Source organism: Solenopsis invicta, chromosome 3, assembly GCF_016802725.1.
Source record: "Solenopsis invicta isolate M01_SB chromosome 3, UNIL_Sinv_3.0, whole genome shotgun sequence".
NCBI lineage: Eukaryota > Metazoa > Arthropoda > Insecta > Hymenoptera > Formicidae > Solenopsis > Solenopsis invicta.
Genome location: NC_052666.1, coordinates 28,853,950 through 28,880,430, shown reverse-complemented (window position 1 = coordinate 28,880,430; position 26,481 = coordinate 28,853,950). Strand labels below are relative to the sequence as shown.

At 30.1% G+C, this 26,481-nt stretch overlaps 4 protein-coding genes, 1 long non-coding RNA gene and 1 pseudogene across 9 annotated transcripts; 1 reads left to right on the top strand and 5 right to left on the bottom strand.

The window, feature by feature from the left end:
• Positions 1 to 297: 297 nt before the first annotated feature.
• LOC105199461 lies at positions 298 to 12,259 on the bottom strand. The gene is made up of 23 exons (XM_039447640.1): positions 11,378 to 12,259; positions 11,195 to 11,314; positions 9,874 to 9,991; positions 9,528 to 9,789; positions 8,605 to 8,724; positions 8,398 to 8,488; positions 8,190 to 8,326; positions 7,821 to 8,097; positions 6,928 to 7,062; positions 5,395 to 5,511; positions 5,131 to 5,248; positions 4,802 to 5,063; positions 4,614 to 4,736; positions 4,452 to 4,539; positions 4,206 to 4,330; positions 3,999 to 4,131; positions 2,032 to 2,151; positions 1,766 to 1,883; positions 1,430 to 1,694; positions 1,224 to 1,361; positions 1,041 to 1,131; positions 788 to 924; positions 298 to 713 (listed from the first exon to the last, which is right to left on the bottom strand). Exons 1-23 carry the CDS (start codon positions 11,516 to 11,518, stop codon positions 503 to 505), a joined length of 3,447 nt encoding a protein of 1,148 aa, XP_039303574.1. The 5' UTR covers positions 11,519 to 12,259; the 3' UTR covers positions 298 to 502.
• LOC120357075 lies at positions 11,668 to 12,334 on the bottom strand. Its single transcript, XM_039446587.1, has 3 exons — positions 12,201 to 12,334; positions 12,065 to 12,136; positions 11,668 to 11,938 (listed from the first exon to the last, which is right to left on the bottom strand). Exons 1-3 carry the CDS (start codon positions 12,246 to 12,248, stop codon positions 11,693 to 11,695), a joined length of 366 nt encoding a protein of 121 aa, XP_039302521.1. The 5' UTR covers positions 12,249 to 12,334; the 3' UTR covers positions 11,668 to 11,692.
• A 1,029-nt stretch (positions 12,335 to 13,363) lies between these two features.
• LOC105197931 (odorant receptor 13a) lies at positions 13,364 to 16,728 on the bottom strand. Of its 2 annotated transcripts, none has more exons than XM_039446568.1 (9): positions 16,441 to 16,728; positions 16,190 to 16,306; positions 15,917 to 16,034; positions 15,120 to 15,381; positions 14,336 to 14,482; positions 14,110 to 14,200; positions 13,886 to 14,022; positions 13,581 to 13,713; positions 13,364 to 13,506 (listed from the first exon to the last, which is right to left on the bottom strand). In XM_039446568.1, exons 1-9 carry the CDS (start codon positions 16,582 to 16,584, stop codon positions 13,450 to 13,452), a joined length of 1,206 nt encoding a protein of 401 aa, XP_039302502.1. In that variant the 5' UTR covers positions 16,585 to 16,728; the 3' UTR covers positions 13,364 to 13,449. The 2 variants fall into 2 exon arrangements, with proteins under 2 accessions (XP_039302502.1, XP_039302503.1); XM_039446569.1 differs by having other exon boundaries at positions 15,219 to 15,381.
• A 195-nt stretch (positions 16,729 to 16,923) lies between these two features.
• Positions 16,924 to 18,118, top strand: LOC120357077. 3 transcript variants are annotated; one of them, XR_005574275.1, is made up of 2 exons: positions 16,924 to 17,119; positions 17,677 to 18,118. It is a non-coding gene; the product is annotated as an uncharacterized LOC120357077 (long non-coding RNA). The 3 variants fall into 3 exon arrangements; XR_005574277.1 differs by having other exon boundaries at positions 16,990 to 17,124; XR_005574276.1 differs by having other exon boundaries at positions 17,001 to 17,135.
• Positions 18,119 to 20,118: 2,000 nt separating this feature from the next.
• Positions 20,119 to 24,468, bottom strand: LOC105194377 (odorant receptor 13a-like). Of its 2 annotated transcripts, none has more exons than XM_039446571.1 (9): positions 23,440 to 24,468; positions 23,221 to 23,311; positions 22,923 to 23,009; positions 22,129 to 22,390; positions 21,342 to 21,488; positions 21,116 to 21,206; positions 20,892 to 21,028; positions 20,586 to 20,718; positions 20,119 to 20,516 (listed from the first exon to the last, which is right to left on the bottom strand). In XM_039446571.1, the coding sequence occupies exons 1-9, from the start codon at positions 23,581 to 23,583 to the stop codon at positions 20,460 to 20,462; spliced, it is 1,149 nt and encodes a 382-aa protein (XP_039302505.1). In that variant the 5' UTR covers positions 23,584 to 24,468; the 3' UTR covers positions 20,119 to 20,459. The 2 variants fall into 2 exon arrangements, with proteins under 2 accessions (XP_039302505.1, XP_039302504.1); XM_039446570.1 differs by having other exon boundaries at positions 22,923 to 23,040; positions 23,195 to 23,311; positions 23,440 to 24,467.
• Positions 24,469 to 24,537: 69 nt separating this feature from the next.
• On the bottom strand, positions 24,538 to 25,944 carry LOC105199460 (annotated as a pseudogene).
• Positions 25,945 to 26,481: the final 537 nt, after the last annotated feature.

Genomic DNA, 26,481 nt, shown 5'->3' with positions numbered 1-26,481 from the left:
TCATTGCAAACCTTACATCTTATCACTCGTCTGAAGACTATGATTTATTAGCTTCTGTCCTTTGAAACTGAGAAGAAATAAATGAATCAGTTGTCCAATGACGTATCTAATTGATTCTGAAACTTCGCCTTTCTACTGCGTGATCTTTCACATTAAAAAATCATATTTTTTAAAATAATTTAAATACGAAAAACAATCATAATTAAATACTTGCAGTAAAGTAATACTTATCCTTATAGTTGTTCTTAACATTTGCACGGTGGAAGATATAATGAAGGTATCCACAAAAATTAAAAATTACATTTAACAACGATATATATTTTAACAGTTTATGTAACTTGTTAACCACTAATAAGTTAAATATAAGCACTTCCACTGCGTAATCTCTATTACTATAACATAACTGTGCATACTTTGAGATACTATCGATATTATATATTGACTATTGATCACTGGAAGGATGCAAGTACGGTAAAATATGACATTGAAGACTGTATAACCTTTAAAATAAGAATATCCATAAAAAAAGAACGTCAAAGAAAATCATTGTAATAGTATCATAAATGTGAATAATTCTTACGGTGGTAAAGCTCTTTAGAGAGAAGACGAAAATCTTGCCAGCGCTCAAAAAATTAGGTTCCAGACTCCTCTGCATCACGTACAAAAGTAATCTTTGCGATTTCACGGGTATTTCGTACCAGAAAGAGTTGTATCTGTAACAGACACTTGTGTATCAGTCTCGTCACTAAACTTTCAATTTTACAAAAATAAATAATTAATATCTTACATTTCTTCGCGCAATTGAATGCTGTGATCCATCAATTTCTGGCCTTGCATACTGTAGCAAAACAAGTGCATCAACTGACCAACGATAAATGAAATAGACTTTATCGTTTCTAGAACATCCTCAAACTGCAGTGCAATCTAGAATGCAATAAATACGATATTTAATCTCGTTACGACAATCGTTAGTCATGTAAGCGCAAGTGCCCTAACAAGAAATGTGCAAAAATCGAAAGTTGCAATAAATTAACACATACTTGTAGCAAGGTAATGCTCATTACTACGACAACTATCATCATTTGTACGACGAAAGAAATTGAAAAGGTTTCTTCAAGATGTTCCGCGAACCTGCAGCAGACAAATTTTACAACAATTCTCAACAATTGCATTTGTTTCCTTTATAAATACACATTTTACAAAGAATAATATTACATACTCACCATATAGCGCGCCAGTGTATATGAATGGAGATCGCAATTTTTCGGTTGTAAATCTTGTCGCCGTTCTTACCATTCGCAGCATCATTACAAATGTTACGTGACACAGTCTTGAGACGAAACCTGCGAACATTTAGATAACTATACTATTATTTAGATAACACACTAATCTTTCAGGGATTAAAAGAACGTAAGAGAGTTTATTTTACCCAGCTAGAGCGAAGAGGCTGCAGACATGCTCGACATAAGTAAAAAACAGGCAATCGTGTGCGAGTGCCCCTACTAAAATTATAATTACGCCTACCCAAATGTGGAAAATAATATAGAAATAATATTGTTCAGTATTCACAAAGTAATACGCGTCGAAAGGCATCATTAATGGTCGAGATTCATTGATGACAGGTAACACAACGTTCAATATTTGAGGTGAGATGGTAATTAACATGAATAAAGAGAGGGACACGTAAAGATATACTGCAAAAAAAAAAGAAATAATTGTCCGTTGTCCGTTAAAATAAAAATGGCATCGAGAGATTTGTTCTTACAGGAATATATTAAAGACAACAGTCTTGCACGTGCGGCATAGGTTTTCATAATCTCATACTCTTCCACGCCTTCCAGCTGCTCCCAATCTTCACCCAGATGATCAGTGAGATTTTTGATCTAGAAGTACCTTTGATAATTACTGTATCTCAATGGACAACCAAAAATTGTAAAAAGCCGCAATCACGAAGAATTATTTGAGTATTCATTTTTTAAATAATATCTAATAAATGTTGTATATAATATATAAATTTTGGTATTGGCGTACTTTGCTATTGTTAAACTGGCAGGTATATAGTTTTACCAGAATCGTAATCATCAGTAGTACCGCCGGTATAATCAAGAAAATACATCGTCCGTTTCCGTTACAGCGAAAAATTTGGGCTAGCTAGAAATATCGTTAAAATTCCTCCTTTAAACAATTTGTAATTTGCATCTTAGATTTGACAGAATAGTAATCTATATTTTTATAATAGAAATCTATATTATTCTATACTAAATATTTTATATTATATATTGCATAATGCGCACTTAACAGATATGATCGGCATTGCTTTCCACATCGTATTTTAATTATTTTTGTACATATTATTAACTTCATTAGATTTAAAAGTAGTATAGCAAATACGAAGCAAAAATGTATTACGAAAAATTTCTCTAGGACCTGTGGAATGATCAGCGAAACAGCAATCGCAGTCAAGAAGCACACTCGAAACAATCTCGTTCTTTTACTTTGATAAGGCCATTGCCCGGCGAGTGATAACATTCTGTTTGTAACACTGTAATAATGATTCCACACGAACTCCATATTTTTCAAAACACCGTTTCACCTTCGGCGGCACGAAGTCGATTAAACTTCCGTCTCGTCTTCGTTATAAGAAATGTATTAATATTTTATCAGATATAATAGTGGAAAATATTACATACATCGGAACAAAATTATTTCCGCAAATAATACTTGAAATTATTTGAAATTATTATATATAAATGATAATACAACTGTAATTAAAAACCTAGCATAGAATCTACATTGGGCACCTAAAAAATTAACATCAATATCAGCTTATATATTTGATCTCCTCTTTTATACATATTCGTAGTTTAAAATGTATGTATAATTAAAGGGAGAGTATACATTTAAATTAAAAAGCAAATGAAAGACACCAGAACAATTGACAAAAGTGTATAATTATATACTGAAAACAATGAGAAGATAGATTTAAATAAAAATATACTATAGATATAAAAATAATTATGTTAAATATTTAAAGTAATTACATTGCATTAGAAAAAGGACTTAGTAATTATTACCAAATTTGGTAACTTTGCCTAAATCTTTTTTTTTTGACATAATTATTTTCATATCTGTATTTTTAACAAAATCATTCTCTCAAGCTAATAAGAGAATCAAAAGAACATGGTATTATTCTCTCCATGAGTGCCACAGTAATATCGTCAAATGTATAAACAGTTCGAGATACTGAAACGACCACCGTAAAGTATGACATCGAAGTTTGCAAATACTTGAAAATAAGAATTTATGACCTCGGAATGAAGAAACTCAATAATAATTACATGATAATTTTGCACTTATTACTGTAGTGAAGCTCTCCAGGGAATAAACGAAAGACTTTGCTGCGCTCTCATTGCAAACCTTACATCTTATCTCTCGCCTGAAGACTATGATCTATTCGGTGCTTTAAAACTGAGAAAGAATAAATGGATCAGTTGTCCAATGTCGTACTACACATACATGATTGATTCTAAAACATCGCCGTCCACGTGTTGCGTGATCTTTGACATAAAAGAATCACGTTTTTTCAATAAATTGAATTCGAGAAACAATTATAATTAACTACATACTTGCAGTAAGGTAATACTGATTTTTATAGTCGTTATTAACGTTTGCATGGTGGAAGATATAATGAAGATGTTCACAAAAATATTAAAAATTATTTTTAACAGCGATATATATTTTAACAATGTACGTAACTTGTTAACCATTAATAAGTTAAATGTAAGTACTTCCACTGCGTAATCTCTATTACTATAATATAACTATGAATACTCTGAGATACTATCGGTATTATATATTGACTATTGGTCATTGGAAGGATGCAAGTACGGTAAAATATGACATTGAAGACTTCAAAACCTTTAAAATAAGAATATCCGTAAAAAAGGAACATCAAATAAAATCATTGTAACAATATTTGAATGATGAATAATTCTTACGGTGGTGAAGCTCTTTAGAGAGAAGACGAAAATCCTGCCAGCGCTCAAAAAATTAGGTTCTAAACTTCTCTGCATCATGTACAGAAATAATTTTTGCGATTTCACGAGTATTTTGTACCAGGAAGAGTTGTATCTGCAACAGACACTTGTGTATCAGTCTCGTCACTAAACTTCCAATTTTACAAAATTAAATAATTGATATCTTACATTTCTTCGCGCAATTGAATGCTGTGATTCATCAATTTCTGGCTTTGCATACTGTAGTAAAACGAGTGCATCAACTGACCAATGATAAATGCAATTGACTTTACCTTTTGTAGAACTTCCTCAAACTACAGCGCAATTTTGAATGTAATAAATGCGACATTTAATTTCACAATCGTTAGTCATGTAAGCGCAAGTGCCCTAATACGAAATGTGCAAATACTGTAAGTTGCAATAAATTACACATACTTGTAGGAGGATAATGCTTATTGCTATGGTAATTATCGTTGAAATCACGATGAAAGAAATGCAAAAATCTTCAAAATAGTTCGTGAACCTGCGGCAAACAAATTTTACAACCGCCATCGACAATTGCATTTTTTTTCTTTTATAAGTACACATTTTACTCACCATATAGCTCGCCAGTGTATATGAATGGAAATCGCAGTTTTTTGGTTGTAAATCTTATCGCCGTTCTTACTATTATTCGAAACATTATTACGATCATTACGTGACACAGTCTTGAGACAAAACCTGCAAACATTTAGTTAACTATTCTGTTCTTCCAGGGATTGAAAGAACGTAAAAGGTTGCCTTACCCAGCTAAAGTGAAGAGGCTGCAGACATGCTCGATGTAAATCAAATACATGCAATCGTGTGCGGCTGCCCCTGTTAAAATTATAATTATGCTTACCCAAATGTGGAAGATAATGTAGAAATAATATTGTTCAGTGTCCACAAAGTAATACGCATCGAAAGGCATCATTAATGGTCGGGTTTCATTGAGATGTAACATAATGTTCAATATTTGAGATGAGATGGTAATTAACATAAATAAAGAGGTGGACACGTAAACATATACTGCAAAAAGAATGAAGTAATCCGTTGTCCCTTAAAATAAAAATGATATCGAGGGATTTGTTCTTACAGAAATATATCAAAGACAACAGTTTTGCACGTGCGACATAGGTTTTTATAATCTCATATTCTTCCGCGTCTTCCAGCTTCTCCCAATTGTCACGTAGATGATCAATGAGATTTTTGATCTAGAAGCACCCTCGATGAATATTACATCTCAACGGACAACCAAAAATCGTAAAAAGCCGCAATCATGGAGAATTATTCAAGTATTTATTTTTTTAATAATGTCTAATAAATGTTGTATAATATATAAATTTTGGTATTGGCGTACTTTGCTAGTGTTAAACTGGCACGTGTATAGTTTTGCCTGAATCGTAACTATTAGTAGTACCGCCGGTATAATCAGGAAAATACGTGCGTTTCCGTCGTAGCGAATAATTTGGATTACCTAGAAATATCGTTAAAATTTCTTCTTTAAACAATTTATAATTTCCATCCAGTTTGACAGAATAGAAATCTATGTTTTTATATGTACTTTAATGTACAATTGTATTTATATGCTTTTCAAGAAATTATCAAGCTTCTATACATTTTTTTAAATTATGTACACTGAAAAAAAAGGCTGGTAATAACTATCAAATGTATAGTGAAATAGTAAAGAAGAAAAGGGTATTATGGTTATCCCTATTATTTCCGTTATTAGATGACGTATTCTAACAATTGCTTATGGAGTTATTCGTTTAGTAGTCCGTCGTTTTTTAGTGATGCTAATATGCCAATACATAATGACTGGCAACTGTTATAAGGCATTTTTACTTTTGAGCACTTCTAAACTTTTTCAAGATACACTTTTAACCTTTAATTACATATACTTTCTCATTATTCTTAAACTGAGTGTATTATTACACAAAGGTACATACACTCGAGTTTTTTTGTTATTTAACTTTTTTGGCCGTATACATTTTGAGTTATACAAAGTTAAAACAATAACATGGAATTTTGTTAATATGATTTTTTAAGCAAAATTTTTATATCGAAATATTTCTTCGATAAATCGATTGTCATTCTAAAGAGCGGTGTTTAGAAACATTAGAGACATCATTTTATGCTTGTTGTTTAATGTTAAATAGGGATAAAATAATATTTTTAATGAAATTTCTAATATTTCTAAAGCTTCTAAACGCAGGAAAATTCTAAATCAAAAAATTCTAAACAATAGAAAATTAAAAATATATAATTTTGTGACAAGGTGATACTGTGTTTCTTTCAAACTAAACTAATTTTTTAAAATTATTTTTATGGATAGCCATATTATAACCACTTTTTTCTTCCACCGATTATGCAATGCATTAGATTTTTATAAATCACGTTCTAAATAATAAATATTGCATTACTTTGAGTCTAGAATCTGTCAAACAACACTCTGACGAATGTAATCGTTCAAGTTTCAATAGAAAATATTAATTATAAACAAAGTTATTCAATAAAATGAAAGTAGGTGCCATATTACCCTCTTCTCCTCTATCAATTAAATATTTGGCAAACGTAACCAAAAATAATTTTACTTTTCTAAATATTTACATCAGATTTGATAATATTTATTAAACATTTAGAAACATAAAATTAATTTTAGTTATATTGACAAAATATTTAATTGATATTATTTCACTGTACATTTGGTAGTTATAACCAGACTTTTTTTCAGTGTATCACAATTGTATAAAGCGGATTTAACGGATGAGCTGCATTTCATTCCACATTATATTTTAATCAACTTTTATACATTATTAATATTATTAGATTTAAATCTGGTTGTATAGCGAATACGTATAGTAAAAATGTGTTACGAAAAACTTTTACGGACCTGAGGAATTATCATCGAAATAGTGATCACAGTGAAAATGCTCACTCGAAAGGACCTCGTTCCTCTACTTTGATAAGGCCACAGGCCGTCGAGTGATAACATCCTTTTTGTAATATTGTAATAATGATTCCGCTTCTATAGTTTTCAAAGCAGCGTGCAGCGTTTCACTTTCGACAGCAGGTCGATTAAATTTCCATCTCGCGTCCGTTATGAGTAACGTATTAATATTTTAGCAGATGTAATTCTGAAAAGTATGACATAGGTACATCGGAAATTTTCAACATAGCAATCCCACGTGTCATGTTTCACAAAAGGTGTCTTCTTCGTGGAACGTATTGATCGGAACGTTTAACTAAATAAGAGTTCTCCGGACAAGGTTCGTCCGCATACTTTGTTGCAATACATAAACGCCTACGGTAATTGTCATACGTATCTGTTTGTACTTCGGCGAAAAATTGCTACGATCAATATCGCTACGAGGTATTGCTGAGGCCATGTGCATACTTTATTTTGATGTGATACTGAATGTTACGCTCTTGTTTTTCAATTATTTTTATATATTATATGAAAATATATTAGAATAGAACGAGACTATTTTCGCAATTAATAATTGAAATTATTTCAAGTTATATGTGAATTCTAACTGTGATTTCGAATATTATGGAATCCACTTGCAACGTCAGAAAGATCAATACTAATGTCAGGCATATATTCGGTATTCTTTTATATACATATTATTCATATAAGTTTAAGGTGTATGTATTATAGAGAGTGTATAAATTTAAATGAAAAGGGAAATGAAAGACAACAGAGCGATTAATAGAAGTGTAATTACAATAATAGAATCAAAGACACATAATATCGCTTTCTCGACGAGTGTCACCGTAACGTCAGATGCACAAACAGTTCGGGTTACTGAACGGATGCGAAAACAGTAAAGTACGACATCGAAGTTTGTAGAACCTTGAAAACAAGAACGTCGTGTCACGCATTCGAGAAGCTCTATAACAATTACGCAATAATTCCGCGCGCATTACCGTGGTGAAGCTCTCCAGAGAAAAAACGTAGATTTTGCCGGCGCTCAAGAAACTCGGTCGTGTACTCTTCATCATCACCAGCATGATTAGCCTTTGCGATCTCACGGACACCTCGTACCAGGCGCTATTGCATCTGTCACGTTTCGAACATATGCAAGTTGTATACAAATAAGTAATAAAACATTTGATAACTTTTTTCTTTCAGGTAACTCTCATGAACCTTACATCTTATCGCCCGTCTGAAGACTGTGATCTATTAGTTTCTGTCCTTCGAAACTGAGAAAGAATAAGTGGATCAGTTGTCCAATGACGTACACCACGTATCTGATCGATTCTAGAACTTCGCCCTCCTGCTGCGTAATCTTTGACATTTAAAAAATCACATTTTTTAAAATAATTTTAATAGGAAAAACAATCATAATTAAATACGTACTTGCAGTAAGGTTACACTTATCCCTACAGTCACTATCAATATTTGCACGGCGAAAGGTACAACAAAGGTATCCTCGAGAGTTTCCGCAAATCTATGACAAATGAAAAAATAAATAAATAAATGCAAAAGATACCTTTTTAAAAAGTGTTTTATCTTTAAATGGCAAATGCTTCGCATTTATGTTTTTGCACAATATGTCACACTCACTTTAAAGCCTCCCAATGTTCGTGTACAAATAACTTGATTCTTTTGCGATAAGTATCATCAGAATTATCTGTAATCTTTATTTCTTCGTCACAATTACAAAAAAGATTTTCGAAATGGAATCTGCAAGTAATTCTCTCTCTCTTTCTTGATTTTGCTGATATCAAATTAAATTATAAAAGTATTTTAATATTAAATTGATTCAAAAGAATTAAAAGTTAAAAACAAAATGTCAACGAAAGTGCTATTACAATCTTCAGTGTAGACGCATTTTGTAATTCATCGATTGATCAATGCATGGCAATTTATCAATTAATGAATTAAAAAATTTATTTTATATTTTTTTTTATCTAAAAACAATTTTTTTTCATGTTCCTTTATGTTTAACTTTAATTTTAACAGGGATGGCAAATAACGAGTTACAGTAAGTAACGCCGTTACTCGTTACTTGTTTTATAATACTTTTTTATAATTTGGTAATAATGTTACAATTTTTCATAACAGTAATAATAAGGCCAGGGTTGGAACAATCACTTTTGACAATTAACTCATTATCATTACTCGTTGAAAAATACTAACTTGTCATTTCTCTCGTTACGAGTCAAAGTAACGCGTTACTTTTTGCGTAACTTTTCTTCGTTATATAACGAGTCAATTGACGAGTTACTTTTTTCAATGAATATTGCATAATGACAACAAGCGGTTTGTTAAAAGTGATTATTCTCCAACTCTAGCGTTATTATTACCATAATAAAAAATTGTAGCGTTATTACCAAATTGTTATTATAAAAAAATAAAAGTAACGATAAAGTAACGAAAAAGTAACGACTTGCCATCCCTGAAGTCTAATATTTTATGTAATAAAAAGCTTGATGGAAAAATTCCACATTTCTTTTGCATCAAGCTTTCAAGTCTTCTTTCCTTACCCGACCAGGGCAAATTTGCTGCAAACATGTTCGACGTAAGTTACAAACATGCAATCGTGGGCGACTATCCCGACCATAATGATTTCCCAAGAGATGAGGGAATGGCAGTATATTTTGAAAAAGTATTCCCGATTATCCACGAAATAATATCCCGGATACGGGGGTAGTACGGGACGGGATTCATTAAGGGGCCATACGACGTCGAATACGAACGGTATAAAGGTCATTGACATAAACGTAAATGTCGCTACTGTGTAATATACTGCAATGTACAAAGCGATTTGTAAAAAAGAAGAAACGCACAGGGAGTGAAACAACTTAAAGTCTCCCTCTCATTAGCCCTTACCGGCATATACCATACAGAATCGTCTGCTGTTCTTTGCATACAGTTTCATAATCTCGTATTCTTTGGGAGTTTCCAGTCTTTTCCAGTCGACAAACAAGTGTTGGGTAAGGCCTTTAATCTGACAAAGCATCAATTAATCTTCTGCACCACCTGTCGTTTTTCGGCACCTTTTTTACACATGTTACATTTACGACTCTTCTAAGGTAATTTTCATTACTTTTGTAAGTATAAAAACTTCTTCAAGAACTTTACATATTCTTTAAATACTTTAAAAAGTATTTGTTTATTTGAAAAATGTTATATATGTATAGGGTAACTGCTTCAATTACTGTCGCTTTAAGCACATAGTGGCAATTGACTAAATGCTTATTTTAAATATATAATAATCATTCTTCTTTATGGTTATTCAACAACTTTAATATACGCAAAATAAAAACAATAAGCTCGAAAATTGATTAATTATTTAAATATAATGGAAAAAATGAAAATGAAAAAATGAAATGTATCCTATTGACCCAATTAATGCCAATCGATGTCCTGAATACTGTCCCCCGATTACTGCCGTACGTATATTTATAAATAGAATTCATTTACTGCCGGTAGTAATGCAGGCAAGCATTACTCTAAATGATTGATGATTTCTAATGCTGCCATATTAATAAATTATTTAATAAAAATAATCTATCACATTTTTATGCTTATTTCATTTAAATGATATTTAAACATTATTATATAATTGTTTTAGTAGATATAAAAAGGTAGATATAAAAATACTACGTTTTCTTGTACTTTTAAAACATACAGTCCTGCTTTACTTCTTTTTAGAAAATGATGGCGTGTACATGCTCAGTTGCAGTCTTTAATTATTTTATAAATATAAATCTTATCAAATATTTTATATTGTTGTGCTTAGATTTATATGGCAATTTTAGTTTAATATTGAAACATTTTTATTACATAACGTTCTCATACTTTTTATTCTAATACTACAAATGCAAAAAGCAACAGTAATAAATACACTGGCAGTAATCGAGACAATTAATCTAAATGTTATAATTATAATCATTACAGTGTTCTCAATTTTCAAAAAAAAAAAAAAAGAAATAAGCTAAGTCATTTATGTCGAATGATGTATACAGAGGGTTAATACCAATATTTTCAATTTAAATATCAGTATTTATAAAAGTGTATATAAAAATATATAAAAATATATATACATATAATTTTCAAATTATTAAAATATTTTTTTTAATTGCTATTTTAGAATCATAGGTATTGGATTATTTAACTACACAATATGCATATATATCATGAAACATACCTTGTGAGTATTAAATTGAAACGTATACACCTTTACAAAAGCCACAACTGTCAGCAAGTATGACGTCATCGCTTCGAATATACATTGCAAGTTTGTCTTGCACGTAAATTGATACGCTATCTAAAACCATTGCGTTTATCATTCTTGCGATAGATTCTTCTTGCGGGTATTATATCAATTTACTTGCGGAATGAATATAGTCAGCATGGTTACAGTCAGTAGACCAACGCGAAATATTCTTGCTCTCGGTTTCAGATACGGCCACAAACCAGTGAGCGACGATATTTTACAGACGATATCATAATAATTTTTCCGGATCTCCATGGTTCTTAGAAAAATGATATTGCGTCTTCGGTATCGCAAGACAAGTAATCTCGAACTTTCGTACAACCGATCGCTCACTCTCCGACACGAGACACCACTCAAGATGGTATTCCCTTGCAATGAAACCGTTATACATAGTTAATTCTCGCGTAATAATTTTGCTTGCGTGTCACGTCAATCAACGACCGGCACGTGGAGTTTATAGGAACAGGTGGTGTTTGATTCTTTGACATTAACTATAACGTAGCCCCGATGACGAGAGCGGCTCGTTTTCCAAGTTCCCTCCAGAGAGAACGTATCGATCGGAGTGCAACGAAATAAGTACTCTCTGTTAACAGACACAATCCTCTGTAAATGTGTGTGTCTGGGGTCTCCGAGAGACATCGGGTGGGAGAGCTTTTTAATATCGCTTAGTAATATCTGTAACAAAATAAAATTTCATTACCTTTGTGACATTACATGACGTAGCAAATAAGAACATTATTTTATTCGCTGTATTAATATACTCTTGTGGAATATTTCCTACAGGAACAGTTTACTACATACTGTCATAATTGTCGGAAATTGATCATGACTCGACAGCAATGTAAAGTACATCGACATCAAGCTCTTCACATCCTACAAAATGAAAAGTAGGTTTTAGGTACTATTTTGCATAGTCTTATAACGTTAATTGTATTACCGTTGTGAAATTTTCTAAAGAAAACATGTATTCTGGCGGATAAGACATCAGCTTCGATACTTTCTCTCGTCACTAACATCAACAGTCTTTGTTTCTTCACCATTATACATGCAAAATATAATGAGAAAGAATACAATTTATTGATTTCAAATAATAATTAAATTGTTGTAAATGTTTCTGTAAAAGTATTCTCTTACAAGGTTTAAATTTGTACTGAAAATTAATTAATATCTAACTTAATATCGTTTCTTATATCTTGTCGCAAGTTTCGAAGCATGCAATTAAACACTTTGTGTCCTTGGAAGCTGAAACAAAACAAGTGAAACAATTGACCAAAAGTGAAGACGAAATACTCACTGCTTTCGCAAAATCATGTAACTGTATTGAAAGCTTGAATGCGAAAAAAATAAAATTCTGTTCTAAGTTTTTATTACATTACAAATTTTTTTTATATTTGACGAATCGTAAATCACTCGCTTGTACTAAGGAAATGGTTAAACCGACCGTAACGAACAGAAGTTAAAAAGCTCCAGAGTGAAGTTATCCTTCACTCCTTTTGTCGGAAAGCATAATTTTATAATGATCACTGCGGGTTTTCGTAACTGACAAGCACTTACATTAATTGTAAGTATATATCTATTACGCTATCTCCGGTGTAAATATAACATTGGTATTAATAGTAGGTGTGTTAGTGAATAGCTGACTCTTTGAGAAATATAGTTTGAATTACTAGTGCAGTGTACACACTGGAAAAAAATATATATATTTCTTTAATCGCACCGAATTTTGCTAAGCAATTTTTTTTCGGGCAATGTATGAATTTACATAATGCTAGTAATATTTTCTTCTGTAACGTAACCCAACTCTATTGAGATAAGCGCCCCATTTTCCAAACTCCCTCCAAACAGCACGTATCGATCAGAATAAAATAGTGGAGCAAAATCTTTCTTCTATATATATGTAGAAAACCTGTGTCTGTTATGAGAGTTCCAGGAAAAGATGAAGGAAAAAAATTTCTTGATCTGATGCTTAATAATAAAAATAAATTTTATTATTTTTAAAATTGTACTTCTAAAATTTTAAATGTGATAGCAAATATAAACATCATTTTATTATATATATATATGTGTGTGTGTGTGTGTGTGTGTGTGTGTGTGTGTGTGTGTATGTGTGTAATTTGTAATATTATACTCCTGTGGAATGTTTCAAGGATATTTTACTACGTGCTGGCATAATCATTCTTGATTAATCACGACTCGTTTAGGGATGATAGTAACGTAAAATACGACATCGAGCTTTGCACCACCTAAACGCGAATAAAAACACATTTTATATATTTTTTAGTTTACATTTTATAGCATGTCATATTAATTGTTTTACCATTGTGAAGCTTTGTAAAGAAAACACATATATTTTGCCAGCAGTCACAACATTAGGTTCTATGCTCTTTTTCATTGCAAACAGGAGCAGCTTTTGTTCTTTTACGGGTATGTTAAACCACGAGCTGTGAAATCTATAAAAATATACTATCATTTATACATACAGAACAAACATTAAATAATGATACAGTCTGATTAAATTAAAAAAAGAAAAGAAATTAAACTCTTGTATTTTTATGTAAAGTATATCTTTTATAACTATCAAATAGCTAATTTATATTTTTTTAACTTAATATTGTCTTTTACATCTTGTCGCAAGTTTCGAGGCTGTGATTTATTAACTGTTGTCCTTGGAAGCTTAAGCAGAACAAGTGTAACAATTGACCAATAATCATGACGACGTATCTCGTCGCTTCTGGTAAATCGTGCAATTGCGCCGACAGCTTGAACACAAAGAAAGTAAATGTTTCTGTTTTAATTTTTTATTATATAAAATTCTACTACTTGCTTTATTTACGTAAATCACTCACTTGTAATAAGGCAACGCTCAAGGCGATTGTAATTATCAAAAGTTGCACAGCAAACGCTATCATAAAAGTATCTTCGAGAAGTTTAGCAAACCTATAATAAGAATACAATGCTGATGACGAGTAACTATCTAAATAAAAATAAATGCGTCTCTTATCATAGTATATCAAATGTTACTTTAGTAATTAGTATCAAGATTAGTGCAAGAAAATGATATTATGCACTTACTGCAAAATTTGTTGATGAGCGTGAATTGAAGACGCAACGTTTTTATAATATTTGCCATTCGAACAATAGATCAGATCTTTATCCGAATAGTAGATCAAATCATTATCCATATTATTACGTATATATGACACATGCTCAAATCTAAATCTGTAAATTTTAATGCAAAATATTGTTATAAGATTTTTTGCTAACAAATTTTTATTTTTATAAGCAATTTTTTATCTTATTTATCTCTTAATTAAGCTTGAGTAGTAATTGGTAAAAAAGTTAAAAGTTAAATAACCAAATTAAAAAGTTAATAATTTTTAACTTAGTTAATTTTAAAAATGAGATAATTTTTAATTTCAAATAGGTATCTTCAAAATATATAACTTTAACTTATTATTTTTCTTTAAACTAAAAATTTACTAATATAAATACAAAAAAAAATATATATATATATTTCTATATAAAAAACGACATTTTTTCTTATTTCATATAAATTTATGTGCACAAAAACATCCTGTGCCGTCTCTTATTGATCAAAATGCATTATATTGAAAATTTGTATATAGAGCCTTTAACTTTTTTATTATTCAGTTGCCCAACTCTGTAGCGAGATTCTGTAACTCCTTAGCGACAATTCGGTATCGTTACATCGTCGTTGCGCAGATATTATACATAGTAGAAAAGCTGCGCAACGATACGTAACGATATCCCTAGCTGTCGTTAAGAGTTACAGAATCTCGCTACTGTTCTTAATTGAACGAGATGTGATCTTACTTTTAGTACAAATAATCATTACCCAACAACGGCGGAAAGACCGCATATATGTTCGATGTAAACAAAAAACATGCTATCGTGTGCGATTATTGCTGTCATACCAATAGTGCTGGCAACTAACATATGTAAATAAATGTAGTAGAAATACTGGTCATCATCAACGAAATAGTATGCTGGATACGGTAACATTATAGGACGGGAAGTATTCAACGGAAATACAACATCCAAAATGCGTGGCACGAGAGACATTGATGTAAACAAAAAAGTAGATACGTAAACGTACGCTGCAATCAAAATAAAATTCATAAAAAAGGTATCTATTAAAATATATTATTTTTTTATTAAACATTGTGTGATACCAAACACAGTTTGTATTATTATTTTATTTTTATAAATATTCCTACTCTTTTTAGAATTTTCTTTTTTTTACTTTTCTCTTTTAATGAATATGTATTTTATGTATGATGGCTTTTTTGTCAAATAAAATGTTTAAAAAATTTCAATTTTTTTATTATAACAGAACAAAATTGTACATTTAAATAATTTAGCTTGCACTGACTGAAAATTTTCTTTAGGAAAAATAGAGGGTCTTTTTTCACACAATATGTATATTTTTTAATACTTTGATAACGTCAGAATTAAATAGTATTAATGTCTTCTTTGTAACTATAGTTTTAGAAAAACTAATTATTATTTATTTATTTTATTTAAACAGCGCATTCTCAAGTGCAAAGAAATCATGTGATATTAAATTAATTTTTTAATTGCACAAGAAAGTAAATTTCGCTGAATCTCAACTAAAATTAAACAATTCCTTACGGCCATACATCAGCGCGTACCATCTGCCATTTTCGGCATATCTTTTCATAATATTGTGTTCTTCCTTAGTTTGAAGCATATTCCAGTCTGCGAATAAGCGATCAGTGAGATCTTTAATCTACAAACATCACTGATATACTCGATACTTCAGATACAATATTTTCAATTATTCGAGATATAATAATTTTGCCAAGTAGATCGAAAATTTTACGAAAGAAACTATTTGTGGCTTAAGATAAAAATATCTATACCATTCGTATTAATTAAACGTACTTTTCTGCTATTAAACTGAAACGTACAAATTTTCACCATGATCATAATAGTGAACATGTGTGGAGTTAAAGTTTCATAAATACATTCCATATTACTGCATACAACAAATTTTAGCATCTGAAAAATGCAGTTGCATTTTTATTCGTTTGTATAATTTTAATTACAAATAAATTATCTCGGTGCGGAATCTTAATGAACTTTCATCACTAATTTACTCTTTTTCTTTCTTAAAATAAAGTTCTTCACTTTACCTGTGTAACATACGCGCTAATATACATAATGAGTAAAATAATCCACCAAAATAATCTCTCTTTGAACGTTTGATAAGGCCACTGACCAACCACCACCAAATACCTCTTACAGATATCGTAATAGTAATTTTTATCGTGATCCATACTTCTCGTACAAGTGGTCGGCACGATGTCTGAATTTCGAAACCTCCCACGAAAGATTTTTTTCTTGTGATAAATATCGGTTATAGATAAATTTTAGATACTGTTCCGCACAGTCATCTTTTTCCCATGGTCGGATTGCACGATCGTTAAACGGTCACGCGAGTTTTCATAGATGTCAAGCACTTGCGACACGTCTCGCATGAATATAAAATGCGTACCAATGATAGGTGCGAGTAGACAACGTTTGACGGCTGACTGTTTAAAATATTTGATTGTTTGAATAACGAGTGTTAATACGCAGAATACGCAAGGGAGTAGATATTTATAACTCACACTGAACAGTTTCTATATCTTTCAAACTAATATATTCGCGACAATTTTTCAGTGATAGATAAAAACGGGATTGTTGCACGAGAGCTTCGGTGAGAATGTAACTTTGCTCTCTTGATTATATGTAGAGAAATACTACGTGACTCATCATCTTAATTAATTACTATCGTCATCATGCAAGATTGGGAGCACGCAAATACAAAAGGTTTGGTACGATAAAGGTGACATTTACTTAATTATTTAATATTATGTGTGTCACTGCTATCCTTGTAATAAAAATTGTACATGTTAAATTATACCGATTGATCATTTTCAGCAAGCATAAATTTATTACTATCATATTATTACAACTACATTCAGTAACATGTAATATTTTCAAATATGTCGTATTTAACGTTGTATGTAAATTAATACGCATAATCTTGGGTCATGATTTGCAGATAATGTTTTTAAAACGTTTAAACAAATTTTTAAAAACGTTTGAAAAACGTTTAAAACGTTTAAACAATGTTTTGAAGAAACTGTATTCAATAATTTTTTTAAATGCATACAACATTATTTAAAACGTTTAAAATTTACGTGCAGAAATTAGCATTTTTAAATATTAGTAAATATTATTCATAAATATCCAAAACATCAAAAATATTTCACATACATAAAAATTTTAATAACAAACTTTAATTACACTCATAATTTTTTTAAATTTTTGATTCACTCAATTTTCTTATTTAAAAGAACAACTGCTGCATTGTACAATTACAGAATAAAGATATTCGAATTGCTGCATGGTGCATCGGAAGGGTCTATTGTACCCTTCCTCGGGAAAATTGATCTACATTGTTCGACTACCCGGAAAAAAGGGAAGACCGAAAAAATTCATATATGGCAAGATAATTGAAACCTCATAACTGTGATCAAGTCCGAATATGGAATGCGTAGTTAAAGTTAGAGATTATAAAAATTAAAAGTTATAAATTGGCACTAAATATCTCTGTGACTGACATAGGTTTTCTAATATAGTGTTTTTTAATTTCGTCATTCCAATACAATTTAATATTGTTAATTGAGACTTATTTCTTTCCTTTTGAAATAGTGATGTCAACATGTCTTAAAAACCTATGATTAAAATCAATTATATTACACTATTATTATTAAATTGTACTGAAATTTCTGTTAACAGTTACAATAAATGATTTCTTACCCATTTCTTTATTTTCCATCGCTGTTAATATTTTTAAGACTTGTAATTTCATAAAAACCGTATAATCAACAATGATACTTTGAATATATAGATAATTTGTTTTAAATAATAAATTAAATAAAGTAAATATTATTTCCACTACAAAATCTATATTACTGTAATGTAGTTGTAGTTGTACAAAATTAGATTATCCGAATTACATCACTTATCATATGAAGAACGCAAGTACGGTAAAATACGACATCGAAGACTGTAAAACCTTAAAATATCAACATTCTTAAAAGAAATTTTAATAAAACGCATAACGCAATAATGTATGTAAATAATATCTACCGTGGTGAAGTTTTTCAGCGAAAATATGAAAATCTTGCCGGCGCTCAAGTAATTCGGTTGCATGCTTTTTCGCATTGCGTACAGAAGCAGTTTTGAGATTTTGCTGGTATATTGTACCGGAAAGAGTTATATCTGCTATAATTTTCTGTGTCAATAATCATGAAACTTTTTACAATATTTTGCAAACTTTAAAATCGTTATCTCACATCTTGTCGTGTATTTGCGTGCTGTGATCTACTAATCTCTGGCCTTGCAGACTGTAGAAGAATAAGTGCGACAGCTGACCAATAATGTATATTAAGTTTTTATCACTTCCATAGTTTTGTTTAATTGCATCGTGATCTCGAAGACGATAAATACAATATTTTCATTTTTTTTGCATTTATCACACAACGCGAGTAATAACGTGACACAAGCTGTCTCGAAATGTACGAGTGTCATACATTGAACAAAAGTAACAAAAGTAGAGACACGTACCTGCAGCATGGAAATACTCATTGTTATAACAATTAGCATCATTTGTATGACGAAAGAAATGCAAAAAATGTATTCAAGAAGTTCAGCCAGTCTGCAGCAAGAAAATTTTGCAACATATATTAATGCTTTTTTCTTTTTGTTTTTTTAGACACATAAACTTTAGACATTTTAACATGCAATATTGCATACCCACCGTAAGGCTCATTGGTGTACATATACGAAAGCTGCGATTTTTCGATTATATACATCTTGCAGAATAATATTTATTGCATCATGATTGTTACGTGATACGTTAATTGTTTTGCCGTTGTAAAATTTTCTAAAGAAAACATGTATTCTGGCGGATAAGACATCAGCTTCGATACTTTCTCTCGTCACTAACATCAACAGTCTTTGTTTCTTCACCATTATACATGCAAAATATAATGAGAAAGAATACAATTTATTGATTTCAAATAATAATTAAATTGTTGTAAACGTTTCTGTAAAAGTATTCTCTTACAAGGTTTAAATTTATACTAAAAATTAATTAATATCTAACTTAATATCGTTTCTTATATCTTGTCACGAGTTTCGAAGCATGCAATCAATCACTTTGTGTTCTTGGAAGCTGAAACAAAACAAGTGAAACAATTGACCAAAAGTGAAGACGAAATACTCACTGCTTTCGAAAAATCATGTAACTGTATCGAAAGCTTGAATGCGAAAGAAATAAAATTCTGTTCTAAGTTTTTATTACATTACAAACTTCTTTTATATTTGACGATTAGTAAATCACTAGCTTGTACTAAGGAAATGGTTAAACCGACCGTAACGAACAGAAGTTGAAAAGCTCCAGAGTAGAATTATCCTTCACTCCTTTTGTCGGAGCACATAATTTTATAACGATGACTGCAGATTTTCGTAACAGACAAGTACTTACACTAATTGTAAATATATATCTACGCTAAATTACGCTATCTCTGATGTAAATATAACAATGGTATTAACAGTAGGTGTGTTAGTGAATAGCTGACTCTTTGAGAAATATAGTTTGAATTACTAGTGCAGTCTACACAAAAAAAAATACATATTTCTTTAATTGCACTGAATTTCGCTAAGCAATTTTCTTTTGGCAATGTATGAATTTACATAACACTAGTAATATTTGTTTCTATAAAATAACGCAACTCTATTGAGATAAGCGGCCCATTTTCAAAACTTCCTCCAAACAGCACGTATCAATCAGAATAAAATAGTGAAGCAAAATCTTCCTTCTATATATATGTAGAAAGCTTGTGTCTGATATGAGAATTTCAGGAAAAGATGAAAGAAAAAAACTTTTGATCGCTTAACAATAAAATTAAATTTTATTTTTTTTTAAATTGTACTTCTAAAATTTTAAATGTGATAGCAAATATAAACATCATTTTATTATATATATATATATGTATATATATATATATATATATATATATGTAATTAGTAATATTATACTCCTGTGGAATGTTTCAGGGATATTTTACTGCATGCTGGCATAACCATTCTTGATTAATCACGACTCGTCTAGGGATGATAGTAACGTAAAATACGACACCGAACTTTGCACCACCTAAACGCGAATAATTACACATTTTATATATTTTTTACATTTTACAGCGTGTCATATTAATTGTTTTACCTTTGTGAAGCTTTCTAAAGAAAACACATATATTTTGCCAGCAGTCACAATATTAGGTTCTATGCTCTTTTTCATTGCAAACAGGAGCAGCTTTTGTTCTTTTACGGGTATGTTAAACCACGAGCTGCAAAATCTATAAAATTATACTATCATTTATATATACAAAACAAACATTAAATAATGATACAGTCTAATTAAATTAAAAAAAGAAAAGAAATTTAACTTTTGTATTTTTATGTAAAGTATATCTTTTATAATTATCAAATAGCTAATTTATATTTTTATTAACTTAATATTGTCTTTTACATTTTGTCGCAAGTTTCGAGGCTGTGATTTATTAACTGTTGTCCTTGGAAGCTTAAGCAGAATAAGTGTAACAATTGACCAATAATCATGACGACGTATCTCGTCGCTTCTGGTAAATCGTGCAATTGCGCCGACAGCTTGAACACAAGAAAAGTAAATGTTTCTGTTTTAATTCTTTATTATATAAAATTCTACTACTTGCTTTATTTACGTAAATCACTCACTTGTAATAAGGCAACGCTCAAGGCGATTGTAATTATCAAAAGTTGCACAGCAAACGCTATCATAAAAGTATCTTCGAGAAGTTTAGCAAACCTATAGTAAGAATACAATACTGATGACGAGTAACTATCTAAATAAAAATAAATGCGTCTCTTATCATAGTATATCAAATGTTACTTTAATAATTAGCATCAAGATTAGTGGAAAAAAATGTTATTATGCACTTACTTCAAAATTTGTTGATGAGCGTGAATTGAAGACGCAACGTTTTTATAATATTTGTCATTCGAGCAATAGATTAGATCTTTACCTGAATAGTAGATCAAATCTTTATCCGTATTATTACGTATATATGACACATGCTCAAATCTAAATCTGTAAATTTTAATGCAAAATATTGTTATAAGATTTTTTGCTAACAAATTTTTATTTTTTTAAGCAATTTTTTATCTTATTTATCTCTTAATTAAGCTTGAGTAGTAATTGGTAAAAAAGTTAAAAGTTAAATAACGAAATTAAAATGTTAATAATTTTTAACTTAGTTAATATTAAAAATGAGATAATTTTTAATTTCAAATAGGTATCTTCAAAATATATAACTTTAACTTATTATTTTTCTTTAAACTAAAAATTTACTAATATAAATACAAAAAAAAAATATATATATATATTTCCATATAAAAAACGATATTTTTTTCTTATTTTATATGAATTTATGTGCACAAAAACATCCTGTGCTTTCTCTTATTGATCAAAATACATTATATTGAAAATTTGTATATAGAGCCTCTAACTTTTTTAATTATTCAGTTGCCCAACTCTGTAGCGGGATTCTGTAACTCCTTAGCGACAATTCGGTATCGTTACATCGTCGTTGCGCAGATATTATACATAGTAGAAAAGCTGCGCAACGATACGTAACGATATCCCTAGCTGTCGTTAAGAGTTACAGAATCTCGCTACTGTTCTTAATTGAAAGAGATGTGATCTTACTTTTGGTACAAATAATCATTACCCAACAACGGCGGAAAGACCGCATATATGTTCGATGAAAACAAAAAACATGCTATCGTGCGCGATTATTCCCGTCATACCCACAGTGCTGGCAACTAACATATGTAAATAAATGTAGTAGAAATACTGTTCATCGTCAATGAAATAGTATGCTGGATATGGTAACATTATAGGACGGGAAGTATTCAACGGAAATACAACATCCAAAATGCGTGGCATGAGAGACATTGATGTAAACGAAAAAGCAGATACGTAAACGTACGCTGCAATCAAAATAAAATTCATAAAAACAAGTACCTATTAAAATATATTATTTTTTTATTAAAAATTGTGTGATACCAAACACATTTTGTATTATTATTTTATTTTTATAAATATTCCTACTCTTTTTAGAATTTTCCTTCTTTTATTTTTCTCTTTTAATGAATATGTATTATATGATGGCTTTTTTGTCAAATAAAATATTTAAAAAATTTTAATTTTTTTATTATAGCAAAACAAAATTGTACATTTAAATAATTTAACTCACACTGACTGACGATTTTCTTTAGAAAAAATACAGGGTCTTTTTTCATAAAAAATGTATATTTTTTAATATTTTGATAACGTCAGAATTAAATATTATTAATGTCTTCTTTGTAATTATAGCTTTAGAAAAACTATTTATATTTTATTTATTTTATTTAAATAGCGCATTCTCAAGTGCAAAGAAATAATGTGATATTAAATTAATTTTTTAATTGCACAAGGAAATCAATTTCGTTGAATCTCAACTAAAATTAATTGATTACTTACTGCCGTACATCAGCGCGTACCACCTGCCATTTTCGGCATATCGTTTCATAATATTGTGTTCTTCCTTAGTTTCGAGCATATCCCAGTCTGCGAATAAGCGATCAGTGAGATCTTTAATCTACAAACATCACTGATATACTCGATACTTCAGATATAATATTTTCAATTATTAGAGATATAATAATTTTGCCAAGGAGATCGAAAAATTTTGCAAGAAAGTGTTTGTGGATTAAGATAAAAATATCTATACCATTCGTATTAATTAAACGTACTTTTCTGCTATTAAACTGAAACGTACAAACTTTCACCATGACCATAATAGTCACCATGTGTGGAGTTAAAGTTTCATAAATACATTCCATATTACTGCATACGACAAATTTTGCCATCTGAAAAATGCAGTTGCATTTGTTCGTATAATTTCAGTTACAAATAAGTTATCTCGGTGCGGAATCTTAATGAACTTTTATCGCTAATTTACTCTTCCTTATTCTTAAAATAAAGTTCTTCACGTTACCTGTGTAACATACGCGCTAATATACATAATGAGTAAAATAATCCACCCAAATAAACTCCCTTTGAACGTTTGATAAGGCCACTGACCAACCAGCATCAAATACCTTTTACAGATATCATAATAGTAATTTCTATCGTGATCCATACTTCTCGTACAAGTGGTCGGCACGATGTCTGAATTTCGAGACCTCCCTCGAAAGATTTTTTTCTTGTGATAAATGTCGGTTATAGATAAATTAATATTTTAGATACTGTTCCGCACAGTCGTCTGTTTCCCATGGTCGAATCGCATGATCGTTAAACGGCCACGCGAGTTTTTGTAGATGTCAAGCACTTGCGACACGTCTCGCATGAATATAAAATGCGTACCAATGATAGGTGCGAGTAGACAACGGCTGAGTGTTTATAAAATTTGATTGCTTGAATAACGAGTGTTAATACGCAGAATACGCAAAGGAATAAATATTTATAACTCGCACTAAACAGTTCTTATGTCTTTCAAACTAATATATTCGCGACGATTATTCAGTGATAGATAAAAACGGCGTTGTTGCACGAGAGCTTCGGTGAGAATGTAATTTTGCTCTCTCGGTTATACGTGGAAAAATATTACGTGAGTCATCATCTTCATTAATTATTATCATCATCATGCAAGATTGGAAGCATGCAAATACAAAAGGTTTGGTACGATAAAGGTGACATTTATTTAATTATTTTATATTATGTGTGACACTGCCATCCTTGTAATAAAAATTGTACATGTTAAATTATACCGATTGATCATTATCAGCAAGCATAAATTTATTACTATCATATTATTACAACTACATTCAGTAACATGTAATATTTTCAAATATGTCGTATTTAACGTTGTATGCAAATTAATACGCATAATCTTGGGTCATGATTTGCAGATAATGTTTTTAAAACGTTTAAACAAATTTTTAAAAACGTTTTAAAAACGTTTAAAACGTTTAAACAATGTTTTGAAGAAACTGTATTCAATAATTTATTTAAATGCATACATCATTATTTAAAACGTTTAAAATTTACGTGCAGAAATTAGCATTTTTAAATATTAGTAAATATTATTCATAAATATCCAAAACATCAAAAATATTTCACATACATAAAAATTTTAATAACAAACTTTAATTACACTCATAATTTTTTTAAATTTTTGATTCACTCAATTTTCTTATTTAAAAGAACAACTGCTGCATTGTACAATTACAGAATAAAGATATTCGAATTGCTGCATGGTGCATCGGAAGGGTCTATTGTACCCTTCCTCGGGAAAATTGATCTACATTGTTCGACTACCCGGAAAAAAAGGAAGACCGAAAAAATTCATATATGGCAAGATAATTGAAACCTCATAACTGTGATCAAGTCCGAATATGGAATGCGTAGTTAAAGTTAGAGATTATAAAAATTAAAAGTTATAAATTGGCACTAAATATCTCTGTGACTGACATAGGTTTTCTAATATAGTGTTTTTTAATTTCGTCATTCCAATACAATTTAATATTGTTAATTGAGACTTATTTCTTTCCTTTTGAAATAGTGATGTCAACATGTCTTAAAAACCTATGATTAAAATCAATTATATTACACTATTATTATTAAATTGTACTGAAATTTCTGTTAACAGTTACAATAAATGATTTCTTACCCATTTCTTTATTTTCCATCGCTGTTAATATTTTTAAGACTTGTAATTTCATAAAAACCGTATAATCAACAATGATACTTTGAATATATAGATAATTTGTTTTAAATAATAAATTAAATAAAGTAAATATTATTTCCACTACAAAATCTATATTACTGTAATGTAGTTGTAGTTGTACAAAATTAGATTATCCGAATTACATCACTTATCATATGAAGAACGCAAGTACGGTAAAATACGACATCGAAGACTGTAAAACCTTAAAATATCAACATTCTTAAAAGAAATTTTAATAAAACGCATAACGCAATAATGTATGTAAATAATATCTACCGTGGTGAAGTTTTTCAGCGAAAATATGAAAATCTTGCCGGCGCTCAAGTAATTCGGTTGCATGCTTTTTCGCATTGCGTACAGAAGCAGTTTTGAGATTTTGCTGGTATATTGTACCGGAAAGAGTTATATCTGCTATAATTTTCTGTGTCAATAATCATGAAACTTTTTACAATATTTTGCAAACTTTAAAATCGTTATCTCACATCTTGTCGTGTATTTGCGTGCTGTGATCTACTAATCTCTGGCCTTGCAGACTGTAGAAGAATAAGTGCGACAGCTGACCAATAATGTATATTAAGTTTTTATCACTTCCATAGTTTTGTTTAATTGCATCGTGATCTCGAAGACGATAAATACAATATTTTCATTTTTTTTGCATTTATCACACAACGCGAGTAATAACGTGACACAAGCTGTCTCGAAATGTACGAGTGTCATACATTGAACAAAAGTAACAAAAGTAGAGACACGTACCTGCAGCATGGAAATACTCATTGTTATAACAATTAGCATCATTTGTATGACGAAAGAAATGCAAAAAATGTATTCAAGAAGTTCAGCCAGTCTGCAGCAAGAAAATTTTGCAACATATATTAATGCTTTTTTCTTTTTGTTTTTTTAGACACATAAACTTTAGACATTTTAACATGCAATATTGCATACCCACCGTAAGGCTCATTGGTGTACATATACGAAAGCTGCGATTTTTCGATTATATACATCTTGCAGAATAATATTTATTGCATCATGATTGTTACGTGATACGTTAATTGTTTTGCCGTTGTAAAATTTTCTAAAGAAAACATGTATTCTGACGGATAAGACATCAACTTCGATACTTTCACTCGTCACTAACATCAACAGTCTTTGTTCTTTCACCATTATACATGCAAAATATAATGAGAAAGAATACAATTTATTGATTCCAAATAATAATTAAATTGTTGTAAACGTTTCTGTAAAAGTATTCTCTTACAAGGTTTAAATTTATACTAAAAATTAATTAATATCTAACTTAATATCGTTTCTTAT